The sequence below is a fragment of the Petaurus breviceps genome, unplaced genomic scaffold (genome assembly GCF_028583685.1).
Source record: "Petaurus breviceps papuanus isolate PSGF00001 unplaced genomic scaffold, PetGlider_PUasm1.0 582, whole genome shotgun sequence".
NCBI lineage: Eukaryota > Metazoa > Chordata > Mammalia > Diprotodontia > Petauridae > Petaurus > Petaurus breviceps.
In genome coordinates, this window is record NW_027186390.1 from 15,756,829 (window position 1) to 15,783,500 (window position 26,672).

Sequence of the window (26,672 nt, forward strand, 5' to 3'; positions counted from 1 at the left end):
CACTAAAATCCAGCAGGAAGAGAAATTTCCATTTAAAAGAAGTGCAGATAATACCAAATATTTGGGAGTCTATTTTCCAGGACAAACTCAGGGAGTATATGACCACAATTAAAAAACACTTTTCACACAAATAACGACAGATTTAAACAATTAGAGAAATATTATTTGCTCATCGGTAGACTGAGCCAATATAACAAAAATGACAATTCTACATAAGTTTATTTACTTATTCAGTGCCATACCAATCAAAGTACCAAGAAATATTTTATGGAACTGGAAAAAATAATAAAATTCATCTGGAAGACCAAAAGGTCAATAATATCAAGGGAGTCAATGAGAAATAAAAGTGTGAAGCAACATGACCTAACAGTACCAGATTTCAAACCATATTACAAAGTGGCAATCATGAAAACAATCTGACACTGGCTAAGAAATAGAGTGGTGGATCATTGCAATAGATTAGGTACACAATACACAGCAGTAAATGAGCATTGTAATCTAGTATTTGATAAACACAAAGATCCAAATTTTTTGTTTTTAGAACTCATGATTTGAAAAAAAAATGCTGGAAAACTGGAAAGCAGTTTGGAAGAAACTAGGTACAGACCAATATCTTATATCCTATACCAAGATAATGTTAAAATAGATAAATTTTTTAGACATAAAGGATTATAACAAGTAAATTAGAAGAGTATGGAAAAATGTACGTGTTAGATTTGTGGGTTAGAAGAATTGATGATCGAACAAGAGACAGGATTGTAGGAAGTAAAAGGGTTAATTTTGACTACATGATATTAAAAAATCTTCCACACAAACAAAATGAATGCAGCCAAAATTAGAAGGAAAACAGGGGAAAACTTTTTATAGGAAGATTTTCTGATAAAGGCTTTTTTCTCAAATATATATATTTTTTCTCAAATATATAGGGAATTAAATCAAATTTATAAAAAATATGAGCCATTCCCCAAATGATAAATGGCCAAAGGATATGAACAAGCAGTTTTCAGAAAAAGAAAGCAAAGTTATCTATAGTCACATGAAAAAAATGCTCTAAATCACTTCTGATTAGAGAAATGCAAATCAAAACAACTCTGAGGTACCACATCACACCCATCAAATCAGCTAATGTGGCAGAAAAGGAAAATGACGAATGCTGGAGGGCATGTGAAAAAATTGAGACAGCAATGCATTATTGGTAGAGTTATGAACTAGTCCAATCATTTTGAGAACAATTTGGAACTATGCCAAAAGAGCTATAAAACCGTTTACCCTTTGACCCAGAAATACCACTACTAAATACTTGAGTAAAACAAAAAAATGAAAGTGAAAAATAGCATGTTTCAGTCTGTATTTAAACAATATCAGCTGTATGATGCTCTGCTGCAAATAACTTAGCTATTCTCAGCAACACAAAACAATTCTTCTGGACTTAAAATGAAAGGTGTTATCTCTCTCTAGTGAGAGAAAACTCTAGAGCCTGAATGCAGATTAAAGATACTTTTTCTTTTTGTTTCATTTTTTTTGTCTGTATGCTCTTTCACAGAATGACTTATGTGGAAATGTGTTTTGGATGACTACATATGTATAAGCTATGTAAAATTGCTTGTCTTCTCAGTGGGGTGGAGAGGGAAGGCAGGGAGAGAATTTAGAACTCAAAATTCGAAAACAAAAGATGTTAAAATTGTTTTTACATATAATCGGGAAAAATAAAATGTTAAAGAAGGTTTAAAAAAGAAAAAAAAACATTTTTTTCAGTGAGCTCTTTTGCTTCTTTTTCTCCATTTGGCCAGTTCTATTTTTTAAGGAGACATTTTCTTTGGTTAATTTTGGTATATCTTTTCCCACGCTATTGACTCTCTTTTTGTGATTCTCTTGCATTACTCTCATTTCTTTTACCAATTTTTCTTCTGCTTCTCTAATTTGTTTTTAAAAATCCTTTTTAAGCTCCTCTAGGAATTCTTTTTGGGCCTGAGATCAAATAACATTGTTTTTTTTGAGGCTTCACATGTAGCCATTTTGACACTACTGTTGTCTTCTAAGTTTATGCCTTGATCCTCCCTGTCACTATAGTAACTTTCTATAGTCAAGTTTTTTTTGCTCATTTTTTCTTCCTTCTTTTGGTGACTTGGTATTTTGCATGAGAGTAGGTTTTTGTTCTACACTGTCCAAAGCTTTTTATTCTGGGTCTTTGGGTCTTACTGGTGGCTTTCTCTGGGCTTCAAAGCCTAGCTGCTTGCTTTCTCTGGAGGATAGACTTCTCTTCTGGCTTGTACTGGGTTGGATGGTCCTCCCTGTTGGCCTCCCCTGGGTATGGGTTTAGCTGGGGGTGGGGCCTTGTTCCTGTGTTGCTATAAAAAGGGGGTTTCTCTGCTGGCAGGTACCAGGAGTGGGGCCTTGCTACTGGTGTGCTATGGAAACAAGACCCCTCTGTTAGTAGGCCTTAGAGCAGTAATCTTTGTTGGTGTTCAGCCCCAGGCATGAGGCTCTGTTGCTGGGTTGCTATGGAAATTGGGTCCCTCTTTGACAGGCCCAGGGGCCTGCTGGCCTACCCTGGGGTGGGGTTTTAGTACTGGGAAGCAATGGAGTTGAGGCCTCCCCAGTGTCTTGTGCTGGGGTTGTCACTGGGGTGGGGCCTTACTGTACTACTCCAACTGCTCAGCTGCCTAGGGGGCTGCTGGTGTGCAGGAGGGCAGGGTCGCACTGGTGGATTGCCCCAGGCTTGGGTCCTGCTGCAGGCCTCCTGCTGCTGCTGCTCTTGCACCTGGCTCCCTCCCCTTCTTCCCCCTGCCCTTCCCCCCCCCCCCTTGAGACAGACCTTTCTTGTTGGGCTGGTAAACTGCTTCCCTGCTCCTAGACCAATTCTGAGGAAGTTTTCTAGTTGTTTGGAAGAGGGTTTTGGAGGACTTTAGAGAGTTCCTTCCTCCACTCCACCCTCTTGGCACCAGAAGGCCATCTTGAATATTTAAAATATGCATATTCCAGAAAAAGAAGGGGCAGTTACTTGGGAGGGCAGAGATAAATAGTGGTAGTGGCTAAATTCAATTTAATTAAATAAACATTTTATTTTTTTATTATTTAATTTACTTTTAGTTTTCAACTTTCACTTCCACAAGATTTTGAGTTCAAAATTTTCCCCCATCTCTCTTCCCTGTACCACAAGATGGCATGCATTCTGATTCGCCTTCCTGCCCTCCCTTCAAACCCCCCCCCCCCACCTTGCCCTTCTCTTATCCCCTTCCCTTCTATTTTCCCGTAGGACAAGATAGATTGCTATACCCCATTGCCTGTATATCTTATTTCCCAGGTGCATGTAAAAACAATTTTTAACATTTGTTTTTAAAGTTTTGAGTTCCAAATTATCTCCCTTCCTCCTTCTCTACCCATACTCATGGAGAAGGCAAGAAATTCAATATAAGTTATACATATGTGGTCATGCAAAATACCTCCATAATAGTCATGTTGTGAAAGACTTACTATATTTCCCTCCATTCTATCCTGCCTCCCGCCTCCCTACTTATTCTATTCTCTCCTTTGACCCTGTCTCTCCTCTAAGGTGTTTGTTTCTGATTACCCCCTCCCCCAATCTGCCCTCCCTTCTATCATCCCCTCCTCTCTTATCCCCTTCACCCCATTTGCCTGTAGAGTAAAATAGATTTCCATACCCAATTGAGTGTGTATGTTACTCTGTCCTTTAGCGAAATCCAAAGAGTAAGGTTCACTCTTTCCTTCTCATCTCTCCCTCTTCTCCTCCACTGTAAAAGCTTTTTCTTGCCTCCTTTATGTCAGATAATTTATCCTATTCTACCTCTCCTTTTCTCCTTCTCCAAGTACATCCCTCTCTCACCCTTTATTATTTTTTATATATCATCCCTTTATATTCATCTCACCCTGTGCTCTCTGTCTATATACATACATATATATATATATATATATATATATATATATATTTCAATTAGTGTAATTCTGAGAAGGGTCTTATGGTTTATAAATATCATGTAAACAGTTCAACTTTGCTGAATCCGTTATGATTTCTCTTTCCTGTTTATGTTTTCATGCTTCTCTTGAAGCTTGCATTTGAAAGTCAGACTTTCCGCTCTGCTCTGGTCTTTTTATCAAGAATGCTTAAAAGTCCTCTTGACTTTGACTTTCTTGAATATTCATTTTTTTTCCCTTGAAGGGTTATACTTAGTTTTTTCTGGGCAGGTGATTCTTGGATTTAATCCTAGCTGTTTTGCCCTCTGGCATACCATATTTCAAGTTCTCCCATCCCTTAATGTAAAACTGCTAAATTTTGTGTTATTCCAATTGTGTTTCCACAATTCTTGAATTGTTTTTTTCTGGCTCCTTTGCAATATTTTCTCCTTTACCTCAGAACTCTGGAATTTGGCTACAATATTCCAAGGAATTTTCCATTTGGCATCTCCTTCAGGAGGTGATTGGTGGATTCTTTCTATTTCTATTTTACCCTCTGGTCCTAGAATATCAGGGCAGTGTTCCTTGGTAATTTCTTGTGTAGCCTCTTTTTTTTTTTTTGCTCATGGCTTTCAGATAGTCCAGTAATTTTAAAATTGCCTCTCTTGGATCTATTTTCTAGGTTACTTGTTTTTCCATTGAGATATTTCATGTTGTCATAGTTTCTTGATTTCATATAGAGTTATTAGCTTCCATTTGCTCCATTCTAATTTTGAAGGAATTATTTTCTTCATTGAGCTTTTGGACCTCCTTTTTCATTTGACCAAATCTGATTTTTAAGGCATCATTCCCCTCATTGGCTTTTTGGACCTCTTTTGCTATTTGGGTTAGTCTATTTTTAAAGGTGTTATTTTCTTCAGTATTTTTTGAGGTCTCCTTTAGCAAGCTGTTGACTTATTTCTCATGATTTTCTTGTATCATTCTCATTTCTCTTACTAATTTTTCCTCAGCTTCTCTTACTTGATTTTCAAAATCATTTTTGAGATCTTCCATGGTCTGCAGCCAATTCAAATTTTTCTTGGAGGCTTTGGATGTAGGACTTTTTTGTCTTTTTCTGGTTGTATGTTTTGATCTTCTTTGTCACCAAAGTAAGATTCTATAGTCTGATTTTTTTCTGCTGTTTGCTTATTTTCCCAGTCAAATACTTGACTTTTTAACTCTTTGTTAAGATAAGACTCTTCTTCTAGTGTGGAGTGTGTACTGTCCCAAGCTTCACGGTTTTTTGTAGCTATTTTCAGGGATACTTTTAGGGACCTGTAAATTTTTAGTTCTTCTAAGGTGATATGATCAAAGGAGAAGTGTTTACTCCCCTCCTGGCCTATGCTCTGGTCTGTGAGTGACCACAAGTACCCTTCTCTGCTTTGGAACTGTGATGGAATTCCCTCTCCACCACTACCAGAAGCTACACCATGCCACTACTCCTCGCCCCAGGACTGCCACTCAGGACTATGTACTATATCCAAGCACAGGCTAAACAAGATAATTCTGCCTCAGCTCCACCAAAGAGATCCCTCTAATCCCTCTCTGATCAGCCACTCAATCCCTGTACCATCTGTGGGGTGAGAGCTCCAGAATTAACCACTGATGCTGCCACTACTACCATTGCTGATGTGCGGTTGGGGTTAGACAGTGCTCCTCTTTCACCCAGGTCTAACAGACCTTTCCTACTGACCTTCTAAGTTTTCTGATGTTTGTGGGTTGAGAAGTCTGGAAATTGCCACAGCTGCTAGTGAGTCAGTCCCTTGAGGCCTTCTCTGGGTTTGCTGGGGCCTTGTCTGTGCCGGTGTGTTTTGTATTGGACTGTATTTGACTGCACTCCTTTTTCAGACTTGTGTGATAGAACTTTCTTGTAGACTTTCCAGGTTATCTTGGGCTGGAAATTTGTTTCACTCTTGTCATTTTGTGAGTTCTGCTCCTCTAGAATTTGTTTGGAGTCTTTTTTTTAAGACAGATATTTGGAGGGGTTTGGGGGAGAGCTCAATCAAATCCCTGCTTTTACTTAGCCATCTTGGCTTTGTTCCTCAATAAACATTTATTGAGCATTTACTACATACAAGGACTCACAGTAGGCCATAGGAATATAAAGTAAAAAAAAATATTATAGATCCTATCCTCAGGGAGCTTACTTTTTGCTGAAATGATTAAGAAGCATTTACTGTGATTGAAAAAAAATACTTTTTATGAAGGGAAAGTGCTATCTGAATAGGATAGCTTACTATTACTATGTGATAGGTAACATGAAGATTAGAAATGGATTAAACCAATCAATTAATGTTAACAAGCATTTACTGAATACCTACTATGTGTCAGGTACTCTGCTAGTCAAAAGAGATAGATACAAGTACTACAAAGATAACAACTGGACTTACTAAAATTTTCTTAGGATCATAAGCATTCCCTACATAATGAGATCTACTCTATCTTGACTTAGACTAGAGAGGGCAATTGAAGTGAACAATAGTTTCATGGAAATAGCTATATGACTTCTCATCAGATACTTTTGTGAAGAGCAGTGGGGAAATTTTAATTTCAAGTGTGCTCTACATTACGGAGTCAGTAGAGTTGATTACAAATGAAGTGTGGAGGTTAAGAGTAAGGTGAGTCACTCCACTATAGTATGGAATTAGAACTCTGATATTTATTCAAGAACTCTCAAGGCACAAATGGACATAGATATGAAACAAAGTTTTTAGTTGATAGTAAATAAAGATTTGTTGAATGAATGAATGACTTAAGAAGAGATTGTTAAATAATATTGTGAGATCTCAACTTTGGACCCCATTTTATAAGTAACGTTTTTACTTGGTCTATAGAAATAGGTCTATAGACCAACTCCAGAAAAAAGAAACAAATGAAATCCAGAATATTATTAAGTGGATCATTTACTCTTAATTTGCCAAGAAGACCAATAAAATCTTACAACATCAAGACATTTTAAAAAGGTGAACTCAAGTCAAGGAAACTTGTAAGGTTGTCACACTTTTCTTTAACCTCCATGGAACATTTTTAAGATTTAAAATCTCATAAAAGATGCTAAAAGGAAAATACTCAAATATCATCCATCCTTTATCTTTCCAACCAATTTTCCTTTTATCTGTTTACTCTGAGAACTGTGCATAGCTTACAGCCTTCTTCAATAGAAGTCAATCCACTGAGTCTCTTATGGGTGAGGGTGGAAATAGTTGGCATATTTTTGTTCCTTGCTTTGGTTTTCCAGACCATCCCTTACTGTTATCTCTCAATCATTTCTCTTTTTTGAATTTCTTGAAATCTACCAACTGTAACCTACCTTCTTCCCATATCTGTTACTCTGATATATGGTTCTTCCATTAACTTTCTCCATGGCTTCAATAGTTGGTTCACAGTTTCCCTGTCTAGCTCTTGTTGGGGGGGGGAGTGGGGATACAATTCTAGGAGATGGTGAGGTTTAACCTAGTTTATGACTGTTGTAGAGAAGAAAGTCACTAGCATTTAGAAGTTAGGAAGTTAGAGATTTGCTCGGAGGCATTGAAAACCTTTAACAATTCAACACCAGCCTACTTTTCCAGGGTAATCTCATGTATGCCTCTATACATCCTTTGCTCTACACAGTCTACATGACTGTCCTTTCTCAACTATGCCAAACATGTAGTATACTTTTTTGCTTTTGCTGACATAGTATCCAGTGGCTGAAGTGCCCTTTACCCCATTTTAGTCTGTTCAATTCCTCCCTATCATTTAAAGTCTGTTTTACAAAATACTCTCTTCTATATTGGCTTCCTTTCTCTATTTCTTCTTTCTCCTTGCCACAAAGTTGACAATAACTTTCCACTTATGGTACAGATTTCCAATGCTTAATAAATGTGTATTGAATTGAATAGTGGGCAAAAAGCAGTTTATGTTTGTATTGTATCCACATTTTAGGAGAATATGGATCTTCTCTTATCCAGATTTTGGATTTTCTTCATATCCAAAACAAATTTCTGAACAAAATAAGTGCATAATAAATGTTTCTTTAATGAATAAATGAAAAGAAAAACAATACAATAAACAAAAGTAGGAAATAGTTTTTAAGCTAAAAATGATTGAACACTCTAATTTCATTAGTGAGGGTAGGTTAATGTATGGACATTGAATTGTCCAGAACCAAAAAATATATATCTCTGAGTTATACATGATGGTGATCTCCTCTGATGGTTGGCAGAAGGAGAAAGGTCATGGTGATTTAGGGATGGGGGGAGGAAATAATTAAGGAGGGGAAGATATAATTATTCAAAGCTCCCTTGTGATAATTTTTTTAAAATTAGAATTTGTTCCTGTTTCCTCTGTAAACAGTACTTTGCCTCTTTATTTGTTTTAACTTAATTTACTTGAATGCAAACCTATTCCCAAGGGCTCTCTTTCTTTCACAGTCAACACCTCTTCTTCTATTTCTTACCTCTTTCCTTAGTTTTAGAGCTTTATTTAACTTAGTAGTTTCTTTTTTTTCTTTCATTTATCCACTTATATATTTCTTCACCTTTCTCCCCTCTCATTTAAGTAGTCAATTAAAATATCTCTTTCTCTCCTTTCCTTCAACTTGTTTGATTCATTAGTTTTGAAAGTTTCATTTTGACTCTTCCAAAAAGGGTTTTCTTTCTCTCATTCTCTTCATTATTTATCTTCCATGTCTATCTCTTCTAGACTTTTTTTCTTTGGTTCATAGTCCTTATATTTATTTAATCCTTCTTTAGTCTCTGTATTTCTCATGGATTTAAGGCTTTTGAACTTCCTTTTTCATCTTGCCAATTCTGCTTTTTAAGTCATTTTTCTCCTCATTGGCTTTTTAGGCCTCTTTTGCCATTTGAATTAAACTATTTTGTAAGGTGTTATTTTCTTGAGTATTTTTTTGGGCCTCCTTTAACAAGCTGTTGACTCATTTTTCATGATTTTCTTGCATCACTCTCATTTGTCTTCCAAATTTTTCCTCTACTTCTCTTACTTGAGTTTCAAAATTCTTCTTGAGCTCCTCCATGGCCTGTGACCAATTCATATTTGTTTTGGAGGCTTTTGATGCAGGAGTTTTGACTTTGTTGTCTTCTTCTAGTTCTATGTTTTGATCTTCTTTGTCGCCAAAGAATGAATCTATAGTCTGATTTTTTTCCTACTGTTTGCTCATTTTGCCAGCTAATTACTTGACATTTGAGGTCTTTGCTATAGTAGAACTCTGCTTCCAGAGTGGAGAACGCTATGTCCCAAATTTCTGGGGTTTGGTACAACTGTTGTCAGAGCTTCTTCTAGGCACCAGCCTTAGAACTGTGAGGAGGACTGCCTCTCCACAGCCTCAACAAACTCGCCATGCCAACACTCCTCACTGCAGGACCACCACCCAAGACTGTGACCCAGATCAAAGCAGGGCAAAGCCACAGAATCCTGCCTCAGTGCCAATAAAGAGAGTCCTACAATTAATTGCCCTCTGGTCAGCCACTTGGTTCACCCCACTCTCTGTGGGCCTGGAGCCTTGGAAGCTGCCACTGCTGCCATTATTGCTTCTGCTTTTGCTACCACCACAGCTGCCACCTTCACTGCCCTGGGGGAAGGGGCTTGACCATACTCTTTTTTTCACCCAGGTTTGACAGAGTTTTCCCACTAACCTTTTACTTTCTCTTTGGCATTTATGGGTTTTGAAGGCAGGAAAATTGCCAAAACTGCTAGTGATTCAATCCCCTGAAGTCTGCTCCAACCCAGTCAGTGCTGCTAGTCTATGCTGGTGTAGGCCATGAAGGACTGTGTTTTGTTCCCAGATGGGTGTGAAACACCCTTCTTTTTGTCTTGCCAGGCTGACTTCAGCTGGAGATGTATTTCACTCTGTCGTTTTGTGGGTTCTGTAACTCTAAAATTTGTTTAGAGTCATGTTTTACAGGTATTGGAGATAATTGGGGATGAGGTCAAGTAGTTCCTCCTTTTACTCTGCCATCTTGACTCCACCCCCTGAGCAGTTTTCTTGCATTATTTCTGTCTGATATTATGCTGTCCATGTTTTTTTTTTATTTGCTTTGTTCTTCCAGAAAACCTATAAACTTTGCATTATCTCTATGCATCCAGTCTTGCAGATCAATCTGTTTTGCTTTTATGGAGATCACATTTTTAAAAAATATTATTCCTTTTTGCTTTTATTTTTTTAGATCATCCTTCATGTCCTGTATATTTACATGTCCAATCACTTAGTCTCTTTTCTGTGTCTTTGTTGAGAATTGCCACCATAAATTAAAGGTTTTCTGTTCTAGCAATTTCTGCTTTGCAGGCCACAAATTCTGCTTTCATAATTCTTATTTCTTAAACCATTCAGGAACATTCTATTTTATTTCTATTCTCTTGGGGATTCACAGGGTCCTCTGACTTATCAGGTATTGATCCATTCTCCTTTGTCTTGCAATATTTATTCAGAGATGCCTGAAATCTTAGGTAATCTTAAGGCTGCCTACCCTTCTATTTTTAACATCTTCCCTGGCCTTTTATCTGCTTACGCTTAAGGTCATCAGCTGAGTTATCTTCCATCTGAGATCTTTGATAATTTCAGTCTTTCCCCTTAATTTCTTTCTATTGCTCACTCTATTATTCCTTCCCCTCAATTATAGTTTCTCTGGCAGCTGGACCTCAAACTCATCTTGGTCTCCTCCCATCCTGGGAAAGGCCATAGTTTCTGCCTCAAATGACTTCTTAGGAGACAGTGCTACCTCCAGCTGGATCCTAGGCTGTTTACCTAAGGCTTAGTGTAGTATCATACAGCCACACATTTCTCCTGTCCCAGTTCCTTCTGTTCCTCAGTTCTGTGTTTAAGATCTGTTATAGTGCAGAGGTATGCCATGTTGCTGTCCTAGCCAGAGTAAGATTATGCCTTTTGGTTTTACTGACATTGGGAGGAGGGAAGGCAGAATTGTGTTCTGTTTCATGTCTGTGTATTAGTTTTTGCAGCCTATTATATAGTGGGCAGTCAGGGAAGGAATTCTGAGTGAGAAAGTTAGGAGGTTAGTGGTTAGTCTTCTATTGCTGTTAGTTCATTGAATTGTTACCTCAGTAGGGTTCTTAATGTGCTGGCCATGGAGACAATTGAAATTGCTTTGTCTTTTGTGTATAATTCTTGTTTTGTTGAATTTTGAGATGTCATGAAAATTTGGGAAAAAAATCTAGTTCTATATCTTGTTGATTACATGACCTGGAAGCCCAGGATAATTAGTTTTTATTGACTATGTGCTTCAGATAACTCCAACTTTATTGTAATTATTTTCTTAGGTATTAAAGTTAAAATGACCATTCTCTAATTTTCAGAGTTGCTATTTTGCTCCCAGTTTTTAAAGACAGGTAGAAACATGTTATGAAGGAAACAACAGTTGGATATGGAATCCTTAGACTTGAGTTCAAGTCACCCCTCTGACATTTTACTGCTGTGTGATTATAGATAAATGGCATTTGACTTCTCAATTTTTTAACCAATAAAATGCTACACTTATCCCATAGGATTGTCCTCACCAAAGTACTTTGTAAACTTTAATATAAATTACTATTATTTATTCCTTTTATTCCTCCATGAGTTTTTGATTGGGAAAACAATCCAAAGGGAATTGGATCAGAGTATTCTTCTAATTATATATACTTTAAAATTATTTAAAGGCAATGGAAATGTGTTCATCTAATCATAGCCTCCTGTATATTTAAGGAAATTGTATTTCAAAATATTGTAAATTCTTAACATTAAATTGTAAAATTATAGATTCTGTATGAAAACCTTATTAATAATTTCTAAATTTCTTCTAAATCATTGGAAAAAGAAACTGTTATTAAAATGCCAGAACACCTAAGAAAGAGCCTCATATAGCAAGCTAATTCCTATAGTTGGGAACAAAAAATAAAGTATGTATATATAGAACCCTGGAGTCAGGAAGAAGAATTCAAATCTGGCCTGAGACTTACTAGCTGTGTCACCCTGGGAAAATCACTTAACTCTAATTTTCACATCTCAAGCCAACATTTAGCCTCAGTTCCTCATATGTAAAATGAGCTGGAGAAGGAAATGGAAAATCACCGTATTATCTTTGCCAAGAAAACCACAAATGGGGTCACAAAGAATCAGAGGTGACTGAAATGACTTAAAAATTACAACATATAGGGGGGCGGAGTCAAGATGGCAGAGTAAAAGCTGGACCTCCGAGAGGCTCCGGCTTCCACCTTCCCCAATCAATGTAAAAAGGGGACTCTGAACAAACTTTGGAGTTGCAGAACCCACAAAATGACACAGAGAAGCTAACCTCCTGCTGAGGACAGCCTGGCAGGCTGGCAGGAATAGGCCAGTGCAGCACTTTTGGAGCTGAGCCCAGGCCCGCGTGAGCCAGAGGTTTTAGCCCCCGGGCGGGTCTGACAAGCTTCCTTCTGGAGGGACTCCAAATCAGCAGCAGCTGTGGTCCTTTTGAGATTTATCAACACATAGATACGAAGGACAAAGTGAGAGGTCAGTGCAGTCTCGACTTTGGGACCCAGTAAGTGGGAGTGCCTGGCTTTTGCCCCTGGGGTGAGAAGCTGCTGAGAACCTGGCACAGCCAGCCAGCGCCATGTGGCAGCTTTAGCTCCTTGCCTGCAGAGTGTAGGGGGACCAAGTGTCAGTCTAAGGGGTAATCGCTTATGCTTTAACCTGCTTGGATCTGGATTGCAGTCTAGGGTAGAGGTCCTGGGGTGTGTGTCCAGCTTCCAGAGGGTGTGGAGGCCTCAGAGAGGGCACCCATCTAATACCTCTGGCAGCTGAGAAAACCCCAGCATTTGGGACGAAAGCTCCACAGTCTGATGGCAGAGTCCTACTGTGGCAAAAAGCCCAGGGGTCAAGTGACAGAGGGGTGACATGACCAGGCAAAAGAAACAAAGCAGACAGAAGATTACAACATGAGACTCCTATTTTGGGGACAAAAAGGAGCAAAGAATGGAACAGGATGAAGACAGTGAGGTCAGAACTCCTGCACCAAAAGCTTCTAGGGAAAATACGAGCTGGTTACAGGCCATAGAGGACCTTAAAAATCAGATAAGAGAAGTGAAGGAAAAATTGGGAAGAGAAATGAGAATGATGCAAGAAAATTATGAAATGAGAGTCAACAGCCTGAATGAGGAAAATCACACCTTAAAAAATAGGCTAACTCAACTGGCAAAAGAGGCTCAAAAAGGCAATGAAGAGAAGAATGCCTTAAAAAGCCTAATTTGCCAGATGGAAAAAGAATCTCAAAAGCTCAATGAGGAGAATCATTGCTTCAGAACTAGATTGGAGCAAGTGGAAACTAATGACTTTATGAGAAATCAAGATACTGTTAAACAGATCCAAACAAATGAAAGAATAGAAGGCAATGTGAAATATCTCATGGGAAAAACCACTGACCTGGAAAACAGATCTAGCAGAGATAATTTGAAAATTATTGGATGACCTGAAAGCTGTGATCAAAGTAAGAACCTAGAAATCATCCTCCAGGAAGTTCTCAAAGAAAACTGCCCTGATGTTTTAGAACCAGAGGGCAAAATAGAGGTTCAAAGAATCCACTGATCACCTCCTGAAAAAGATCCCAAACAGAAAACTCCTAGGAATATTATAGCCAGGTTCTGGAATTCCCAGATTAAGGAGAGAATATTACAAGCAGCCAGGAAGAAACAATTTGAATATTGTGGAAACACAATCAGGATAACCCAGGATCTTGCAGCTTCTACACTCAGGTATCAAAGGGCTTGGAATATGATATTCCAGAGGTCAAAGGAGCTGGGATTAAAACCAAGAATCACCTACCCAGCAAAACTGAGTATCATGTTTCAGGGGAAAATGTGTTTATTCAGTGGAATAGAGGACTTTCAAGCATTCTTGATGAATAAACCAGAGTTGAATAAAAAATTTGACATTCAGATACAAGAAGCAAGAGAAGCATGAGAAGGTAAACAGGGAAAAGAAATCATAAAGAACCTTCAAAGTTGAACTATTAACATTCCTACATGGAAAAACAATAATTGTAACTGATGAAACTTTTCTCAGTAGTTGAAGGGAATATATATATGTCTATATATGAGGGTATATGGGCATATGAATACATATGTGAATGTGTGTATATATGTTTACAGGTATACATAGATAGAGGGCATAGGACCAATTTAATAGGAAGGGATGATACTTAAAAGGTGAAATTAAGAGGTGAGAGAGGAATATAATGAGAGGAGATGGGGAGAGACACAATAGGGTAAACTTTCTCATGTAGAAGAAGCAAGAGAAAATGGTTACAATGCAGGGGAAGAATAGGAAGGCAAAAGGGAATGGGTCAACCTTATTCTCATTGAATTTGGCTTGGGGAGGGAAGGAAATACACACTAAATAGGGAATCTCACCCCACAGGAGAGTAGGGGGGAAGGGGATGAGAGGGGGGGATGATGGAAGGGAGGGCAGGCTTGGGGGGAGGGAAGTTAGAAGCACCCACTTTTGAAAAGGGATGGTATCAAAGTAGAGAACAGAACAAGTGGGTGGTGGGATAGGAGGGAGGGAAATATAGTCAGTCTTTTATAATATATCTACTATGTTATTGTTTTGCATTAGCTACACATGTACAACCTATATTGAACTGCTTATCTTCCCAGTAAGTGTGGGTGACAAGGGAGGAAGGGAATGAATCTGGAATTCAAAGTTATAAAATAAAATGTTTAAATATATATATATATATATATATTCATACTATTATTAATACTATTTTATATGTAATTGGGAAATAAGATATACAGGCACTGGGGCATAGAGATCCACCATGCCCTACTGGAAAAGTCAAAAGGGGTATGGGAGAAAATATGGGAGAGAACAGATTGAAGGAGGGGGTATCCTATGGGACTGCTATTTTGGGGGGGTGGGTAGGGGAAAGTGGGGAGAAAATTTGTAACTCAAAATCTAGTGGAAATGAATGATGTAAATCAGAAGTTAATAAAGCATTTGAAAAATGGAAAAAAAAATTAAAAAAAGAACAACAACATATATTGAGTGTCCCAAAAGCTTTAGTGCAAATTACATATGTAAGCTTTAAATTTACCTGTATTATATTCATGTGAGATATCTATACATATAATTTAATCCTGTTTATAAAGTTATTTATTATTATTATTATCTGAACAGGACTTGATAATACTACTTTGTTTTCTTGTTTAGATCATCCCTTGTTTGTCCCATAAATGTAGACCTTCACAATATTGGCATTTATGTTAGAGACATTCATGGTCAAACATCTGTAGAGCTTGCGCTACAGTTCAAGGACAAGTTGGAAGAATTCATTAATGTCTTGAAGAAATTGTAAGTGTAAACATTTTGCTTTTTATTTGAGAATGATATCAATTTATTGGATAATCTGGAGTGACACTGACAACCTTCTTGCAGAACCTGGCTGTCCCAATGATTTCTGATGGGCTAGGAATAGGAATGATATAATTTTTATTGTGTATAGAATTGGTGTACATAGAATTTTAGGATGTACAAAAAAAAATGAAGAGCGTATTATTTAAAACAATGCAGCTGCAAATCTATTTGTGTGTATGTGCATATAGGTATGATATAACTAGCCTTCAAATTTTAAGAGGAAATTAAAGGATGAGGGGTACCCATTGCTTTCCTTATTGACCCCCATCTATTGTTACCGAATATTTTAAATCTATAGATTTATTTAAGTTTAATTTCTATAAACTAATTTGGGCTAGGATTAGAGCATAGCTGGTTCATTGGAAGAGTTGTGGACCCTAGTGGGCAGAGTCTAGTTGCAAAACTTGTACTGTGAATGAAACAAGGTTCTGGGAAAAAGTTCCAAAGTGGAAAAATAGTTTAGTCAAGTGTGAGAATTGGGCCAAAGGAAAAGCATGTCTTGGAATTGAGGTTGGGTCTGGAACTGAAAATATAAGCAATAATGAGAGTGAGAGGAGCATTCTTACTGAGACTGAAATTGCGTCCAGAGGGAGAATTGTGACTGAATGTGTTATCAGAGGTGTTCTGGAGCTTTAGGTGATTGGTCATTTTTGGCCATCTCTCAGACCAAAGACAATCATGGCAGCAGGCTCATGGCTTGTATGACTTTTTAAAAGTGAGTATACCAGAGCTTAGCAATCAACTCTGACTGGTTAACAATTAACGATAGGTGGACCTATTTTATTAAGGGTTTGGAAGAGTGACTTCTTGTCTCTCTTAGACAAAGGGACTATCTCTACCCAGACTACCCCATAGTCTTCGACAACCTAGACAGAGGATCTACTGGGTTCAAATTAGCTTGAGTGCAATCCAGTGGGCATGAATTCATTTTCCCATTAGAAGTTTGATCTAGTTGGATGGAGTAGTAATTCCTAGAATGAGGAGAATGTTAATCCTATCTTCCATCAGCCCTGTCCTTGAGACACTGGGTTTTGGATAAGGAAATAGCACAGGGGAAAAAGTTTGGGTCTCCTTAGTTTTAATAATTGGCTATTAATATGAGAGAGAAATAATCACGTCTCTCAATAGAGTACTAAACTTGGAGTCAGGAGGACCCAAATTCGAATCCTGCCCCAGTCACTTACTCATTTTGTAACCTCATATAAATCAACTTACCATTCTTAATCTTCCTCTTCTGTAAAATAGAAATAATAATGGCATTTTCCTTACAAGATTGTTGTGAGGGTTTAAATGGGATTACACACACACACACACACACACACACACACACATATATAATTTTAGATAACTATATAAATGTTAGCTATTGTTAAAACTCAATTTAAACTTAGATCAATAGCAACCTAAGAAGGAAAATTTTCAAGGTAGGGAAAGGAAGGAGAGATAGTTTTAGGACATCAGATAAGTCAAAGGATAGTGCTAGATGGCTTCTGGGGTTTGCTGCCACTGAGATTCTGTGAAGCAAATCTTTATAGTCTCCTGAAAGGGAAGTTTTGATTGGTTTTATAGTTTTACACATGTGGGTCATGTTCTGTTTTAGGAATTTAGACACGGCATCTAGTATTGAGTTTTAAAATATTTTAAGGGAATAACGGGGTAAAATAGTAAGCCTGGGGGCAAGAAGAAAAATTCTATTCTTACCTTATTTGATCTCTGACTTGATTCAAAGTCCTGGACAAATAATTTCATTTTGGAGCCTTGTTTTTTCCTCTTTGTGACAACTGGATAAAATCGAACCAACTTTTGAAAATATATCAAGCAACTTTGGTGGAAATTTTTATTTAACATTTGCAATATTTTCTTTAAAAGTGATATTGAGGTATGTGGGCTGGGGTGGGGAGGGTGGCCAGAGCAGATGACCTAAGAAATGAGCTAAGGAAATTCTCACTTTGAGCTGTCAGCTCCAAGTGCTGTGATAGGTTCTCTTGCCTTTCTCATCTGCCAGTTTCACATCCTCTGAGAAAATCAGCAAGGATTTTATTTATTTTTTCTCTCCAGAATTAAAGATTTTCCCTTCAAGGGGACCATGCATCTGAAGATCATTATGTTTTCAGTAGAGCAATGATGCAAAGCCTCTTCCTAGGAAAGAGGCAAAGGAATTGCTCCCTGGAAGAACATCAGGAATTTTGTCATTTAGGTTTGTGCTGTTTGAAATCCCAGAGGGTCATACCTCTTGCATCACTTTGCTCTGGTGAAATGTTTAAGGAGAGAAATTACAGGTTCAAATTATCAAAAGAGAAGTAGATTCTGATTTGAGTATGAGGTCTCTATTTTGTTCCTGATTGTGGAAGCTATAGAAACAATGATCTCATACAGATGTGTCATTTCAGTCATGTCTGATTCTTCAGTACTCTATTTGAGGTTTTCTTGGCAGATACTAGAGTAGTTTGCTATTTCCTTCTCCAGCTCATTTCTCAGTTGTGACAAACAGGGTTAAGTGATTTGCCCAGGGTCACACAGCTAATAGGTATCTGAGCCTGGATTTGAACTCTTGAAGATGAGTCTTCCTGATTCTAAACCCAGTGCTTTATTCACTGTGCCACCTAACTTCCCCCTCATATAGATACAGCTGTAAAATAGAGTGTTCTGTCCTCCAGCAGAGAACATCCAAAAACACCTTTCTTCGATATCAGAATAACATAGGTTACTTAATATGGAATGATGTTCTATCTGACACATATATATCAGAGTGGGGAATAAGACAGTGTTGTGTCATATGTATGTGAGTGCCTGAATATCATAAGCTGATGATAAAGGGAATCGTCTTTATATTTGCCAGTGATGCAATTAAAGCAAGCACCATTCTCGGTGAACAGAAACTTGGTAAACATACATGGGGCATGGTTTTGATAAATAGTTCTAGAGTACTCAACAAACTCTAGCGGTTTCCTATTTGTTCCAGGAGCAAATACAAAATGCTCTGTTTGGTCCTTCACAATCTAGTGCCCCCACTTTGATTTTTCCAGTCTTCTTATACCTTATTCTCCAAAACATAGCCTTCCATCCAGTAACACAGGTCTCCTGGCGGTTCCATGAACAAGATACTCCATCTCCTCAGTTCTGGGCATTTTCTCAGGCCATCATCCCTCATGCCTGGAAAGCTTTCCTTTCTCTACTCTTACTACTGACCTACCCTGGTTTCCCTTACGTCCCAACTACAATCCTACCTTTTACAGGAAGATTTCCCCAAGCCATCTTAATTCCAGTGCCTTCCTTCTCTTAATGATTTCCTATTTATCTTATACATAGCTTGCTTTGTATATATTTGTTTGCATGTTGTCTTCTCTTGTTAGATTGTAAGCTCTTTCAGGCCAGGGGCTATCTTTTGCCTCTTTTTGTATCCCCAGTATTTAGTACTGTATCTGGCACAACAGAGTAGGCACAACTTTAATAAATGTTGATTGATTGACTAGATTCCATATTAAACTACCATCATTACCTATGGTAGACACTGTATAGGGAAACTAAGTGGTCACATTAGCCACCCAGACACACATCCATGTGAACACCATGAATTCAAATAAAAATGAACTAACATTTATTAAGCACCCACCTAGTGAATAGCCATTTATTAAGTACTTATTATATTACCAGGCAATGTGCTGAGGGCTAGGGATAAAAAGTGGATTAAACCAAACAAAGGTTAAAGGAATTGCCCAGGGTCACACAGCTAATAAGTCTAATAATAATAATAATAAATCTAGATTTGAACTCAGGTCTTCCTGACTTCAGGTTTAGCTCTCTATCCACTGAGCCATCTAACTGCCTCCTGGGTGACTCTAACGATTATATATAGATTATATATAGATGACAGTTGATTATTACCTTCTGTAGCTGTGGGTTCCCTCTACCCTGAGTGTAGAAGTACTTTTAGACCACTCCACTCCAAAATGTCCCCACCTGCTTACAGGTGTTAGCATGAACCCAAGCAATCTAGCAAGCATTTCTATTGTGCCTCCTACTTGCACTCAGCTATGGGCTGAGATTACGAAAAACAAGCAGGTGTGTTGTAAGGTAGGACCGATAGTACCACCCCTAGAGATAGTCCTCAAGCAAAGCTAAAACTGAGGAAGGATAGGGCCATGGAGAAGTTTGGCTTCATTTCCAAAAGAAGGCAGCACCAGTTGGGTGCAGGGGATTGTTTTGGTATCTGAATGCAAAGAGAAAAGAGGGAACCACAAATCTCATATCAGGGGAGATATTCTTTTTTCATAAGAAGCAAAATGCAGTTCCCTATTTGTTCAAGCCAAGATGAATGAAGACAAAATAAAAGAAGTCGACCATTTGTTATATGAAACTTGTGATTCAAGAGACCACAAATCATCCATGATATTTGCAAAATACAGCTTTGTCACTAAGTAAATAACAGCACTAAAAGTGAGTATTTCTCCTTCTTGTTCTGGATATGGAAAAACAAACAAACTGGGATTTTAAAATAAGTTGCACAAAACATGAGCTACAGATACCTCAGGGCTTTTACAAATGATTATATTATAGAATTATTTCATGAACAATTACATTATGGAAATTATCAAAGAAAGACTTCATGCTATGATATATCTAAATGCTACAGAAGGACAGAAGTATTCATTTAATTCATTAAGTGTTATGACACAAAAAATCTTGAAAATTATTTCCACATTACCTGTTAAAGTGATCACCAAAAGGTACCACAGAGGTGGAGAATCCATGTTTCATACAAGAAAAGGTTGCTTATTTTTCTGATTACGTTTTTTTCATGTATAGATAATAATTAAGGGTATTTTGGGGAAAGAATCTATAATAGCTGCCATTGGAACTAATATTAAGATGTTCATTTTGAACATAATCACCACTCATAAAATGAATCTTAATTATGATATTTTATAGACTATGGTTGTTTTACCTCAGATGTGTAGGGTTGGAGATCAATCCTGAATGATTAGGGACATCAGGTTTAATCTCAGACCTCTTGGGATGGAGACACCCAGGAAAATTTAGTTATTTCTAGATTGAATGGGGTCTTGGAGGGTCAATTTCATTGCTTGCTTTCTGGAATCATCCTGGATCAGATAGTAAAATGTTAGGCAAGTTCTGCAAGACTGGAAAATGGTTTTATATTTCCCACAAATATTGTTTGATTTGTCATCTTTTACTATCTAAATTATGCTAGTGACAGAGTTGCTGATCAGGAGAAGTTTGAGTTAAGAGAGTAACATGTTATCAGCAGTCCTTTCCATGCTACGTGTATCTGCCCTTTTGCCTTCTGACCATGGAAGCTGCATGCAGTCATGATTTGAGAATTGGCCTTTTGACTTTTCAGCCTACATGGTGCTTAGGCTCCAAATGAGCCCTTCCATCTGGGCTTGCTGTGCAGTGAGTTGGTCTATCAGTATGTGGTTCAGTGTTTTTATTTTCTTTGACCTTTATCAGAGGCCTCATGACCACAAAGTATAATTGGACACAATTTCTTTTCCACAGACTTTCACTCCCTAATGGTTTAGGTATACAGGTATCTTCCTGTGGGATCATGAACAAACAAAAAAAAATGAGAGAGAGAGACAGAGAGACAGAGAGACAGAGAGACAGAGAGAGACAGAGACAGAGACAGAGAGAGAGAGACAGACAGACAGACAGACAGAGACAGACAGACAGACAGAGAGACAGAGAGAGACAGAGACAGAGAGAGAGAGACAGAGAGAGAGAAGGAAAAAAGCAAGGAAAAAAGGTAGGAATAAAAGATAAAGTTAAATGAGAAAGAATAAAAAACATTAAGTCTAACATCCCTCATTCTAGAGATTTTTTTCTGAAGGAAATAGAACATGAGTTTCTATATCCAAGCCTCAGGACATCATAATATGGGTGAAACATTAAGGAAATTATTTTGTGAATAATATTTGTCTTATTTAACTTTTTAGCACTCATAAGACCATTTTATTTTAAGCTATAAGAGGTCTTAAGCATCATCTGGTCTAAACCACTCATCTTACAGATGAGGAAACTGAGGTCCCCAAAAAGGTTTACTCAAAGCATTTACTTAATGATGTACTCAAAGCACCCTATAGGTAATAAGCAGCCATGATATGAACCTAGACCTTTCAGCTTTAAATCTAGTGTCTTTTCCATCACATCACAAAATATTTTGAAATGGTGATTGATACACTTGTATTAACAAGGTGCCTACTACAAATTTTATGTGACCATGAATGATATAATTGTGTCCCTAGTTACTTAGTGCAGTTCTCATGGGAAGAAGATTCAACCAGAGGGCTCAGGAAGCAGGTATTCAAACTAGTTACTCTTTTTATAGCAAAATTAATGACTCTCTCTAGATGAAATGGCAGGATTTAGCTGATATTGGCTGATTTTCCTGGGTTATCTGATGATGATGTCCTTGAAAAGAGATATGAACTATCTTTAAAAGATTTTGGTGAATCACAAGCATGGCACAAAAGCTCAGGTTCTACCTCAACTCTGAACTCAGAAATGTGGTAGAAGGCAACACAAAGAAGGAAGGAGAAGTAATCATGAAAAAGGAAAGGGCATTTTGCCTTCCTTTTTCTGGTAGTGACATTATAAGGTAATGGATAACATTGACCTTTGAGCCAGAGCTATAGCATTTGATGAAATGGAGGTTCAAGACCAAAAGCTTACCAAAGGAAAGATCACCTTTTCTGTTTGTCAAGGGTATTTGTGACCTTTTACTAGTCTGGAAACCATTTGAAAGACTGGAAAAAGTATCAACATTATGGAAGAGGTATGAGCTCTCTATCTCTCTATCTCAAGGCAGCAGCCTTGAGAATTGGTGAGGTTTTCTCCACAGGATCACTTCTTTGAATGGAGGACCACTTTCTTGGCCCTATGTAAAGGCTACTGTGGCCTGATAATTGGCTAGCTAGAACATTGGGATGAAAATTCTTTTTAAACTGTAAATCAATCAGTAAGCATGTTTTTAGTGCCCAGCATTGTATTAAGCCCCAGGAATAAAATACAAAAGTGTGACAGTTCATACCTTCTAGTATCTTTCATTCTCTCTATTAAGAAATATCACATATTTCAAAATAAATGGATATTAGATATATACATGTGAATATGTGACAGTGCATGAGTAAATATATATATATATATATATATATATATATATATACTCAGTCAGTAAAGTGACTGACAACTAAGAGAATTAGGAAAGTCTTCTTGAAGGAGGTAAACCTTGAGCTGAATTTTGAAGGGAATTAGGGCTTCCAAGTTGTCTTTTCTCTTTTTTTTTGTGGTAGGTACTTTTATTATTCCAATTTTTTTAAATTAAATTTTATGTTTATTTTTAGTTTATATCATTCATTTCCACAAGATTTTGAGTTACATATTTTCTCCCTGTCTTTCCCCTACCCCCCACCCCAAAACAGTGATCCCACTGTATTCTCCCTCCCCGAATCGGCTCTCTCCTACATCTTCCCCTATCACCCCTCTGACTTTCCAGTAGGGCAAGATTGATTTCCAAACCCCAGTGCCTGTATATCTTATTTCCCAGTTGAGTGTAAAATATATATATATATTTTAAACATTTGATTTTTAAAACTTTGAATTCCAGATTCTTTCTCTTCCTCCCTTGTCACCCACCCTTATTGGGAACATAAGTAATTCAATATAGGTTGTACATGTATAGCTATGTAAAACATTTCCATAGTGGATATAATATGAAAGACTTACTACATTTCCCTAAATCCTATCCTGCCCCCCCCCACTTGTTCTATTCTCTACTTTGACCCTGTCCCTTTTCAAGAGTGTGTGCTTCTAACTACCCTACCCCCCACCTGCCCTCCCCTCTATCATTCCCCCTCTCATACCCCTTCCCCCCTAATCTCCTGTAGGGTGAGATACCCTATTTAGTGCATGTGTAATTCCCTCCCTAAGCCAAGTTCAATGAGAGTAAGGTTGACCCATTCCCTTTTGCCTTCTGTTCTTCCCCTCCACTATAACAGTTTTCCCTTGCCTATTCTATATGAGATAATTTACCCCATTCTGTCTCTCCCCATCTCCTCTCATTATATTCCTCTCTCACCTCTCAATTTCACCTTTTAAGTATCATCCCTTCCCATTCAATTGATCCTGTGCCCTCTGTCTATGTATACCTGTACACACACACACACACACACACACACACATATATATATATATATATATATATATATACACTTACATATGTATTCATATGCACATATACCCTGCTATATAGACATATATATGTACACACACACACATATATATATATATTCCCTTCAACTATCCTCATACTGAGAAAAGTTTCATAAATTACAATTATTGTTTTTCTATGTAGGCATGTAAATAGTTCAACTTTGATAAGTTCCTTATATCTTTTCCCTGTTTACCTTCTCATGCTTCTCTTGTTTCTTGTATTTCAATGTCAAATTTTCTGTTCAGCTCTGTTTTTTTCATCGAGAATGCTTGAAAATCCTCTATTTCATTGAATGACCATATTTTCCCCTGTAACATTATACTCAGTTTTTCTTGGTAGGTGATTCTTGGTTTTAATCCTAGCTCCTTTGCCCTCCAGAATATCATATTCCAAGCCCTTTGGTCCCTTAATGTAGAAGCTGCTAGATCCTGTGTTATCCTGATTGTGTTTCCATAATATTTGAATTGTTTCTTCTTGGCTGCTTATGTAGGAACTCTGGAAGCTGGCTAAAATATTCTTAGGAGTTTTCTTTTTTGGATCTTTTTCAAGAGGTGATTGGTGGATTCTTTCAACCTCTATTTTTCCCTCTGGTTCTAAAGTAACAGGGCAATTTTCCTTGAGAATTTCTTGAAGGATGATTTCTAAGTTCTTTTTTTGATCATGGATTTGAGGTAGTCCAATAATTTTAAAATTTTCTCTCCTAGATCTATTTTCCAGGACAGTGGTTTTTCCAATGAGATATTTCATGTTGCCTTCTATTTTTTCATTTGTTTGAATATGTTTAATAGTATCTTGATTTCTCATTAAGTCACTAGCTTCCATTTGCTCCAATCTAATTCTCAAGGAATTATTCTCTTCAGTGAGCTTTTGAAATTCTTTTTCTATCTGGCAAATTTGGCCTTTTAAGGCATTTTTCTCCTCATTGGCTTTTTGGGCCTCTTTTCCATTTGAATTAATCAATGTTAAGGTGTTATTTTCTTCAGTCAGGTTGTTGACTCGCTTTTCATGATTTTCTTGCATTATTCTCATTTCTCTTCCCATTTTTTCCTCCACTTCTCTTACTTGATTTTCAAAATCCTTCTTGAGATTCTCCATGGCCTGGAATCAGTTCATATTTTTCTTCGAAGCTTTTGGTGCAGGAGTTCTGACTTCATTGTCTTCCTCCTGTTCCATGCTTTGATCCTTTTTGTCCCCCCAAAAAGGAATCTAAAGTTGGATTGCTGTGCTTGCTTTGCTTCCTTTGCTTGCTCATGTTGCCACTCAATTACTTGACTTTTGAGCTCTTTGCCACAATAGAACTCTGCTTCCAGAGGGGAGAGCTTTGTTCCAAATTGCTGGGATTTCACAGCTGCCAGGGCTATTAGGAAGGTGGTCTTTCTGCAGCCTCCACAAACTCTGGCTCACTGGCTCCATACCTTAGGACCACCACCCAAGACCATGATCCAGATCCAGGCAGGTTAAAGCAAGAGCGATTACCCTCTGAATGGTTGCTTGGCCCCCCTACAATCTGCAGGTCAGAAGTTCTGAAGCAGCCATGTGGAGGTGGCTGCAGGGTTGCCACACCTCTACTACCTCTAGCTCTGAGGACAGGGGCTAGACCTGCTCCCATGTCCCCCCAATTTCCAACAGAGTTCTACACTAACCTCTCCCTTTTTAATTGGCATTTGTTGGTTGATAATTCTGGAAACTGCCACTGCTGCTGGTGGTCCACTCTCCCTAAGTCCACTGTTGCCGCTGGGCAGGGCCACCCTGGGGCTAAAATCTCAGGCTCATATGAGGCTGGACTCCACTCCCAGAGCCCTGCGATGAACCAGGCTTCCTTTAGCATGAGATTTGTTTCTCTTTGTCACTTTGTGGGTTCTGCAGCTCTAAAATTTGTTTAGAGTCATATTTTATGGGTATTTGAGGTGGTTATGGGGGGAGTTCATGAAGTTTTCCTGCTTCTATGCTGCTATCTTGGCTCTGCTCCCTTGTCTTTTCTCTTATGACAATTTCTAGTTATGGCTCTTCCTATATTTCTGTTTTACTGATACTTTTTAACTTTATGACTTGTTTGGAACCTGGGACTTCTCTAGATATCTGACTAGGCATTCAAGAAATTCATCTGAAAAACTGTCATTTCCTTTTGTCCCTTTGGTATGCCCAATCTATGGTTTTTTTTTTTTTTTTTGTATTGGACCTTTGATTTCATTATTGTAGAGACTCCTTAGGGAGGAACTTCCTCTTCACTTTCACTTTAATTCTTCTTTACAACTGAGTCTCAGAGAGATTGCTGAGGAACTGAAAGGTTAATTCATTTGACCAAGGTCACACAGCCAATATGTGTTAGAGACAAGATTGGAATCTTCCTAACTGTGAGGTGGCTCCCATCCACTAGGCCATGCTTTTTTCTACTATATGACTACATAGTTACCATTTTCATATTAAAGGTCAAATTATATACATGAGTATTTATTTGTTTTAGAAATTTAAATATTTTCATTTTTTCGCTTAATATTTTATTTTCCTAATTAACATGTAAAGATAGTTTTCAACATTTATTTTTATAAGATTTTGAGTTCAAAATTTTTCTTCCTCTCTCCCTCCCTTAATCTCTCCCCAGGACAGGAAGGAATCTGATATAGGTTATATGTGTATAATCATGTTAAACATGGTTCCACATTAGTCATGCTCTGAAAGAAGAATCAGAATAAAAGGGAAAAAACACAAGAAAGAAAAAAAAAAACAAGAAAAAAAAAGCAAAGTGAAAATTGTATGCTTTGATCTGCCTTCAGAGTCCAGACTCCAGACTATCTTTGGATATGGATAGCCTTTTCTGTCCTGTCTTTTAGAATTTTCTTGGATCATTGTATTGATGAAAAGAGTTAATGGTATCATAGTTGGTCATCACACAATGTTGTTACTGTGTACAGTGTTTTCCTGATTCTGCTCACTTCACTCAGTATCAGTTCATGTAAGTTTCCCAAGTTTTTCTGAAATCTGACTGCTCATAATTTCTTTCTTTCTTTCTTTCTTTCTTTCTTTCTTTCTTTCTTTCTTTCTTTCTTTCTTTCTTTCTTTCTTTCTTTCTTTCTTTCTTTCTTTCTTTCTTTCTTTCTTTCT

General features: G+C 37.6%; 1 protein-coding gene across 1 annotated transcript in view; it reads left to right on the forward strand.

Annotated features, from left to right (window-relative positions):
• CNBD1 (cyclic nucleotide binding domain containing 1) overlaps positions 1 to 26,672 on the forward strand; it is a 492,475-nt gene that overhangs the window by 56,313 nt on the left and 409,490 nt on the right. Inside the window, exon 4 of the mRNA XM_069103480.1 lies at positions 15,134 to 15,274. Within this exon, the coding sequence (XP_068959581.1) occupies positions 15,134 to 15,274 (141 nt within the window). The remainder of the gene's footprint in view (positions 1 to 15,133; positions 15,275 to 26,672) is intronic.